This window comes from Morone saxatilis, unplaced genomic scaffold, assembly GCF_004916995.1.
Source record: "Morone saxatilis isolate NCDOM2014 unplaced genomic scaffold, NCSU_SB_2.0 Contig12, whole genome shotgun sequence".
NCBI lineage: Eukaryota > Metazoa > Chordata > Actinopteri > Moronidae > Morone > Morone saxatilis.
The window spans coordinates 16,156,948-16,166,131 of record NW_023339674.1 but is presented as its reverse complement, the minus strand read 5'-3'; the positions used below and the strand labels follow the sequence as shown (position 1 = coordinate 16,166,131).

Here is a 9,184-nt window from a genome sequence, read left to right as displayed (position 1 = left end):
TCTATTCAGTTTTTTCATGTTTGGTCAGTTCCCTGTGGTCATGATTAATTTTTTGACATCTTGAAATGAGCAGGATGGTGCAAAAGTTAGAACAGAGTCTATTTATTTCCACATCAACAAGGACGAAATGGGGGACAATGTAAGATTTTTCAATGCACTGACGGTTTTGTGGGGAGCAAAAGGAAAACCACTGAATCTTGATACAGCCACCACACAACTCCTCGCATTCTCAATCACTCCCTGTGCCCAGGAAGGGGTTAACCTCACCAAGCAGTTGTAGCCTGCTTGATTGACGTGCGGAGCATTGTGCTACCTGGACCCTCCAATCAGCGAACGGTCAGCACGCCCCACGTGGGTGTTCTCGATAGTGATTGGCTCATTTCACCAGTGTTTACTGTGCCGAGGCCGAGCCCCACGTGGAGATTTCATTCAATCACTGAACACTTCCTCTGAACCCCCTTTTTCTTTATAAAGAATATGTTGCACTTTTTGAATAAAATTTAAATGTCCTAATTGTGTGGATAGATTTTCACTTACATGCCAATATGAGGATGAGGCTAATGACAGTGCAACAATAACAAGAGGAAACAAACTCAGCAAAGGTTTATTTGCAAATATCATCAGGCTATTTGAAGAGCAGCATTGTGTGATATGCTCGATGCTCAGATTTGCCCAGTGTCCATAACTGAGAAGGGTTGGTTGGATTAAATGTTTCTTTAGGTTATTCATTCTGATAAAACAAAAACTGTGGAGGGTAGAAGGAGCAGTAAACCGTGTCTTTAGGTCGCCCCCCTCCTCCTTAAAGAAAGCTACTCATATGTTATGTCCCATTGAGGATCAGAGAAGGGGGGAGTGAGAGAAGTGAGGGACTGGGAGTGTTGTGTGAAAAGAGTGCAGGCCAACGAGCGAGACAAAAGAGGCTGCGGCTGCATTGAATGTGCCGGTGGTGTGTCCGTCTCCGAAGCCACAAGCAAAACCACATTCTCCCCCCCCTTCTCTCCTCTCTGGCCTTTATGCTACAGACGGCGAAGAGATATCGGAGAGGGAAACCAATTGCGATATTGTAATTTTGCTGGAAGCGCGAAGTTGGAGGACTTGGAAGGAAAAGCTTGGACCCGGGTGTTTCTCCTCTCCTCTCCCCCGTCCTTACTACACGACGAGTGCGGTGCGGTTTCAGGGTTGGAGATATAACCCAGAACAAAGGAGTCTTGAAGCGAGGAATGAGCGAGCCGAGACTAGCTCTGCCTTTACCTTTGAAACCGGGCCAAATGCCTCTCTGAGACCAACAATAGTACATCGGCTGCTCGCATTTCTCGACGAAGCTTTCCGCCCCAAAAGGTAGAAAGAAGAAGGACAAAAAACCAACGCACACGGAGACACACACACACACACAAGTCGGCGGCTACAATGTTTCCTCAAAACCGACCACCGGTAAGTAGGCTACGCTACTATGTAACCGTCTTCAGCGGCTTTAGGGAGGTTATTGTCTTATATCCGGAACCTCCATCAAATGCAACGTGTGTGTGATACACGGCAGGTTGATTTTTAAACCTTATTGAGCCTCAATAAGAAAGTGCAAGCCGAAATTGTTTGTCTTTGTCATCCTTAATGTGTATTTCCGGGGACTCCTTTGTGGGGGAAATATGATCCTATATGTGCTGTTACATATAACATAACATCTTGTTTGTCTTTGTATTAACGCCCTGTGTAATCTTTGTCTCATGAAGGTCAGGCAGATTGCTGTCAGTAGGGGTTTAGTGAGGCAAAGCCCACCTTAAACAGTGTCCAACTTTGCCGAGTGTCTTTGTTTGTGAATCTCATGTCCTTGGTGGCTACCACCACCACCAGTTTAGAAACATGGAGCCTCCTTCTATTTCCACACTATTGTGGAGTTGACCCAGATGATGAAGTGCGTGTTTGTTTGTCCCTTTCCTCATGGGCTGTGAGAGGGGGGCAGGGGGTGAGTCAGCTTTGGCTTGTTGACACCTTCACTCAGTGGTCTGCCCTTCTCAAGTGCCACTCATCAAAAAAGAAATCATCAGCTTTTTTTTTTTTTTTGCTTTATGTCTCGTTTTAATCATATCAGGGGTGGTTCATGTCCCTGGTTTACAGATTTTATAGATTGAAAACTAGAAGCTGTCCCTTTGCAAAAGTCCTCTATAATTGTAATGTGGCTGTAAAAATGAAACAGAAATTGGAATGCTGTCTGTGTTCGAGACAGATCCGTGCGAGGTTAGGAGCGATATTCATGCTGCATGGCTTTAATTTGTTTTAGTCGAGTTAGGTGGAGAGCTTTTGAGCAGACTGAAATACATAAACACTGGTCCTCCAGCTGTGTGAAGTATCAATTAGAACCTGCTCATTTGCCTAACCCTCATCTGCATCCCTCAGCCATGCCACCCTGCACCCCACCCCTGACAGTGTTTTGACATTCATGTCCCATACATTGAAACCAGATTAAGCACACTGTGAAGTATAACTTCATGTGAATGTGTGTGTGTGTGTGTGTGCCACTTTAATCAATTCTTCTCACTAATTCATTTATGCAGAGTTGCGTGTTTGCATAATGCTTAAATTGCACTACCGTCATGCATTGTAACTTTTATTTCAGCCCGTTCTTCCTTTTAGTGAAACAGGGATCTTGTGAGTTCCCACTTACATACAGCACATACACAAACATCACACACCAGCAGCTGTGTATGTAGTATAGCTGACTGCAGGAAGGCAGGGCAAGAGGCAGACTGTGGGTCTGTGGTTTGCACTGTAAACCCAATCCCTCTCATCCAGCCTCTCCTCGCTGTGTTCCTGTGAGAGCTCCAAACCACATCTTAATGTATGGGCAGGCGTCCCAGGGTGAGAGGAGCAGACTGCGGCAGGTCGGAGTGGAATGTTTAGGCCAGCAGCCCCCGTTTCATTTCAATCCTCCGCAGAGCTCAACAGCTCCATGTGAGACACCCGTCCTCAGAAAGTCTCGAGCCATCGGTAGCTGTTGTTTGCACCTCGGAGTGAAGGGCCACTCAACCCGGCAAACTGTTTAATCTCTGAAATGCTAGGCTGGCAGTAACCTGTCATCACTGGCTACTGGTCTGCTGTGAAGGATGTGACCCATATATTACATAAACATGTTACCCATATTAACAGAGATATAGTTATGTTTTTATCAAGCAATAATTAAGAATTGGGTGCATTTTCATATCCTGGACAAGAGAGTTTGTGGCTTCTAGCATGTAATATAACCTGCATGTTTATAGCGTCTTACAACAGATCTTCTTTCAGCATTGTTCATATGAACTTGGTCATTTTTTTTTTTTTTCTGGGCTAAACTGTTTCAACCTTTTAAAGAGCACACCCAGACTCATAAGGCACACTGTCTATGGTGTAAAGTGCAACAGGCCAACATTAAAATGGAATTCAGTGTTTTTAATTACACATCTTGTACATTTAGTAAGTCCTGACTAAATACAGTGCATACCTAAACTGAACTTCTCCTCACCTGAGATAAAAACGATGTGTCTACAGATGTAATGACGCTGTGGTGTCCACATGACATAAACGCGACATAGAAACGTTCTTGAAAATGCTTCTGGCCCTCAATGTGCTCAGATCATTTTGGTATTTTGCCAAATACAGTAGACTAGCTGAGAAGTGAATGGGACGTGGCAGGCATGGCTGGCTGTCTTAAATCCTTAATGTTCTTCAAAATCTGCCACAGTGAGAGAAACCTACACGGCTGCACTGTAGACACAGACAGAAACGGATCAAGAAGAAGAAAGCAAAACATCAAAGCACAATGTAAAATTGTATTCAAACCAGAACTAACAATTTGTTCTGTTGGCCTGTAATGATACTAACCATGTTAACATATACATGTATGACCCACTTGAAATAACACACAACCAAGACATAAACTGAATACATTTAGAAGACAAAATGGTGGCATTAGCAGGTTTGCTGCTCCTCACTAGTATCTAAAAATCTTCTGTTGGGGGGAAAGAAGTATTAAAAATCTTTCTGTTGCCAAAGTAGACCTGATCTGTGGGAGATTGGTCTTAATATCACCAACAGTCCTCAACCAACCATTTTATCCTAAACAATAACCCAGGCTGGGGGAAGGGTTTTTTAAGAGATTAATATTGTGGGTGAACTTAGGTTAAATATTTGTAGTTTAGGCCATTGTTCATACCCATCTTGATAACGTTTCATAATCCATTAGCAAACAGCGATCACACAAGTTTCTAACACGTCATCATGTTTGTCGTATCTGTACTCGAAACCTAAAATTGGTTGCTACCCAGACTGTCCATTCAGTATTTCAGAGCTATTTCCTGGTTCAACATTTTAGCTACTATATGTACGTACTATAGTTGTTGTCACACACTGAAGCCAGTTTGGATGTGTTTGCCTCAATCTTTCCTTCCAAATATGTTGGATTAAAAAACAGTTAATCTGGATTTGTGTATGACCAACTGTTGCTCTTGCATGTCCCAATGGACCATATTGAAAACTTCGTTTCATCTAGCTCGGTCCCCGTGGATTTAAACTGTACAAATTTAGTTGAGTTAATTCCAAAGTCGGAATTTCTTTCTTGTGAACGTCTTTATAAAATGAACCTGTTGGCACACTACAACACTTTACACCCTTTATTTGCTATATAATGATTAAGTGTCAATGGTATATTGCAAACTGAATGTTATGTGTGCTGTTATGATGCTGTTGTTCATGTTTTTAAATGATTTTCAAGTGCAAATAATACTTGGTGGCTTTATGTCAGACCATGTAGCCATCACTGTACTCATCAATGCAATGCCACAACAACTTCTATTGGCCAATGCTAAATAATGGATTTGTTTTCTTCTTAAAGATCAGTATTTGGGTGACAACGATCTTAAAAGACCAGTATGTAACATTTAGGAGGATCTATTGGCAGAAATTGAATATAATATTCATAGGTACCTTTTGATTAGTGTATAATCACCTGAAAATAAGACTCTGTATATTTTTGTTACCTTAGAATCAGACATTTTTATCTACAGAGGGAGCGGGTCTTCTTCCACAGAGACCACCATGTTTCTAAAGTAGCCTAGAACGGACATACCAAACACTGGCTCAGATAGGGCCGCAATGTTAATGTAAAGAGTCGCTCACTGATCTGAATGCCTACAGTGAAGCTAGACCTTTGGGGAATTTGGGCTCCATTTAATAAAATAAAAAAAATTAAATTCATTGTGGAAGTGAGGAAAAATGTGAGCATGGCCTAAATCATCATCTGCGTATCTCCTCTTATCATTTCAAGGAGGTGGTCTTTCTAAAGAATATCTAGTCAGTGATGATATATAGGGTCAGATATGAGACAGGGACTGTCATAGGAAGAGTACTTTGGGAAGAGTGACGAAGATGAAGCCTTCTCCTCTCTGTCCTCAGAGCTAGCATAAAGCAACCCTCCACTTCCACAGTCCTAGCAAGCTTTTAGCTCTTTATCACCACTGTTGTCCAGCGGTGAGTGTGTGGCTATCGATCAGGAGCTCGGCTGCTTTGCTCAGCCACCGATTAGATGGGTGGGAGAGAGAGGGAGGGAAAAAAGAAAAGAAGCAGAAGAAAATGAAGGCAAAGAGGCTGAAGGGATCTCAGGTTTACACAAGCTGTTGTGGAGGTGCGTCTCGGTGGAAGGAACAAACGAGCGGAGGGGGTTACCTAATAAAAGAAGGCACCTCCAGCAATTAAGCCAGCTGACAGGCAAACTGTGGCGCTTCGCTAATGTGGGCTGACAGCAGGGAAATTTGAATAACGAGGCTTGCGGGAGGAAGGAGAGAGGAATGAGGAGGTGGAGGGGGTCGGGGGGGAGAAAACTGAGAAAGAAAGATGTGTGGTGCTAATGAAACAGGTGCCTGGCAGCCCCTCCCCTCTAAGTGCAGGAATCATTGAGAGATTACCAGCACGTTTCTGCAGCGCAGAGCCAAGCAGATAGCCACTTGGGGGGGGCGGCAACGAACCTGTGTCTTTTCTGTCTCCCTGCGAGCCGTTTTAACAATGCAAATCACCGCTGAATGTTGACAGCCGAGTTTGAATTAAGAAGCTTTGACTTCAAACGCTTCAGAGAGAGGACAGTGTATTGACATGTTTCATGGCCGTCAGAGATGGGGAGGTGTGTTCTCAGGCATGTGTGGGTGGATACATGGATACACATTCAGGAATGCTATTCTGGGTTAGACCTACTGTCACTGCGTCCTTGGTGGTAGTTAGATGAGAGAGGGAAAAAGAGAGAGAGAGAGAGGGGGAGAGAGAGCGCTTGGTGGGTGTTTACTCTGATGATTGACTTTGTGGGTAAGCAGTGTAATTAGTGGCCTGACTAATGGGCCGAGCTGTATGAAGGGAGGCAGCAGCACAGCATCTTCCCAGCTAAAGTAGACAGTAGAGAGATCCAGCTCCGATTAAACAAATAAAAAACTAAGCTAAGCATTTGGCATGGTATTTTGTTAGCCATGTTATCCGCATGGCTCTAGGAATAGTAGTGAGTCGAGTCAGTCGATCCACCACTTTGGTCCAGATGGAAATATCTCCAAAACCATTGGCATGATTTTAGAGGGAAGTTTGTACAGACATTTGTGGTGCCCAGAGGATGAATCCTAAGGAATCTGGGGACTATTCCTGTTGTGCAACCAGCAGGTCAAAAGTTACAATTAAGTTTCTGAACATCTACTACATGAACTGTCACACATTGTGTATAGACATTCATGGTGGCCAGTGAAGGAGTCCTACTGGCTTTTGTGATCCCCTGAATTCTTCTAGTGCCAGCATGAGGTTGACATTTGTGTTCTTTTGAGTGAATGTCTGTACTACTATTTGATGGATTACCCCATACAAAAAGACATACATAGTTAGCCTCGGGATGAATTTAAATAATATTTGTAATGCCCGGAACTTTTCATCCAGCCCCATCATCAGGTCAACATTGTAATCTGTCACAGTAGTTTTTTATTTTTACCAAATACCTGTAAAATGAATTATATTCCCATCATTCTCAGTTATACTTACTTATAGTAGTACCTAGTTATACTACTACTATACTTTAGTGCTAATTGGCAAATGTTGGCATCCATCCACATTGTAAACATTATACCTGCTTTGCATCACAATGTCAGAATTGTCATTGTAAGCATGCCTAAGTTGTAAGTATGTTCTCACAAAGTTGCTAGCATGACTGCAGACTGCTTTTGGGCAAATTTATTTGTTGAATTTTAAACTGGAATGTTGGAATAAACTAGTTCCTCTGGCCAAAGCTGGGCACAATTATTGTGCAAGATTTGTAATGAGGAGCACAATATGAGAGAAACAAGGCAACAATGGCAACCATGCATTACAAAGTAATGGGACCTTTGTGTATAAAGGAACATGGGAGAATCTTGACTTTTTTCATTCATGTAGTGAGTAGTCAGTAGTGAAAAATGCAAAAGAAAGGAAGGAGAATGAGGAGTCATCCCAGAGAAATGTATTTCTGCCCTCATCCCCTGCAGCCATATGAAGAAGACACAGAGGAGTCTTCCTATAAGTGAATCTAATATTCCTAAGGTCACACAAACCACATCATAACACTGATGGCCTCATTTTGGCTCCATAAGCAAATTATGTATCACTGTGGGTCAGTGTGGCCAGTGAGGAAACATCTTGCGGATTCCCATTGATAGTGACGTCGAAGCTAGTCATGTGCGACTACAATAAAGTGCATGTGTGCTTGTAAATACTTGCGGAAAACTGCATCGTGCACACATCCACTTAGTGTTTGTAGTGGGCATGTGTGGGCGTGTAGGCTCATCTGTGTGTGTCTGTGTGCACATGTTTTTTTGAGGGTGGGGGGTTAGAGCAAGGATGTGAGGTCATAGTGGTTTGTTGCTTGCGGCGTAATTAGAGGTAACTCAAATGAAAACAGGAATGATTTCATTCAGGGAATGCTACACTGTTAATGGCCCCTTCACGTCCGAATTGAATGTGTGCATGTGTACTGTTTGTCTGCATCTTTTTTCCACGTGCATACATTTGATTGTGCATTTATGTACGGGTCTTTGCGCTCATGTTTTTTGTTGCATGTGACCTTGGTTATAATGTGCGTGTGCACAGCAGATATAACCCGATCTGTTATGTTGCAGCACTATACCAGCAGTGGTGTTCAGCTGTTTCTCACCAGTTAGCATGTTTAAAACAGCCTTATTGGATTGTTTCCTATCCTATCCCACTAAAGGGATCTGAGGTCTGATTTAAATCATTTCTATTCCCATAGAAGACTCGTTCACGCTCTCTCTCTCTCATCCCCTCATCATCAGGTCCTCATTTAATCATTGCAATTGACTTAGGCCTTCCAGGGCTGAAAGAGAGATTAGTGTGAACGTGTGTGTGTGCACGCCTATACATCTGATGTGACCAGGGCCATATCTGGGTTTTTCTCATTGAGCTTGTGCAGTAGGTGGCCTTAAAACCCTACTATAGCTTTCTCAGCTGGCTTTTTGGAACGGAACAGATCACAGTGGCGCTGGTTACAGCACTGGGCTGCTCTGGGCCTGTAAACACCTCCCCACTGATTTATCTAAACAGATGAGTAATCAGATTATCTCTAATCATATCAGAGAAAAGCTCACGTCGTCTAACCTCATGCAATCCTTCCTCAGTATTACTAAACAGGCTAGATCTTACAGAGCTAGATCTCTCATACAATCGTAATGTCTTACTTTGTATGAGCCACAGTAAGATCTAGCCTGTAATTGTGTAACAGCGACTTTCAGTCTATGTAAGCTTTGTTCAAGGGCAGCCGGCGCGTCTCTTGTTTGCCTTCGAGCCCGGACACGGCTGAGAGGGAGGGAATAACTGAGTTTAGGATTATCAGGTGACTCTCCCAGCCTAGATCCATTCCCAGAGGTCACCAGGTCAGCTTGATGACCTGACTTCTCACTGTAAAGCCTGCTCAGCTGTTTGCCGGATCAAAAGTTGGGACAGAATGGTTCATAGGAAGAAATGAGGTTATGAGTGCTTGGATTGGATCTTTACTTTGTCTGAGTTTTAGAGACTGCATCGATCACGTGCGTCCAGTCTAGCCTGGTGTGAATCATCATAACAACAAACCTAACCAGCAGACAGGAATTGTGCGTAAGGTCCTGAGTGGCTGGGCCAGCGGAGAGACAGTGGTTTCCTCTACTTT

The 9,184-nt window shown here is 43.2% G+C and overlaps 1 protein-coding gene across 1 annotated transcript in view; it reads left to right on the top strand.

Annotated features, from left to right (window-relative positions):
* Nucleotides 1–851: 851 nt before the first annotated feature.
* tle2a (TLE family member 2, transcriptional corepressor a) overlaps nucleotides 852–9,184 on the top strand; it is a 36,790-nt gene continuing 28,457 nt past the window's right edge. Inside the window, exon 1 of the mRNA XM_035653656.1 lies at nucleotides 852–1,431. Within this exon, the coding sequence (XP_035509549.1) occupies nucleotides 1,408–1,431 (24 nt within the window). The 5' untranslated portion in view covers nucleotides 852–1,407. The remainder of the gene's footprint in view (nucleotides 1,432–9,184) is intronic.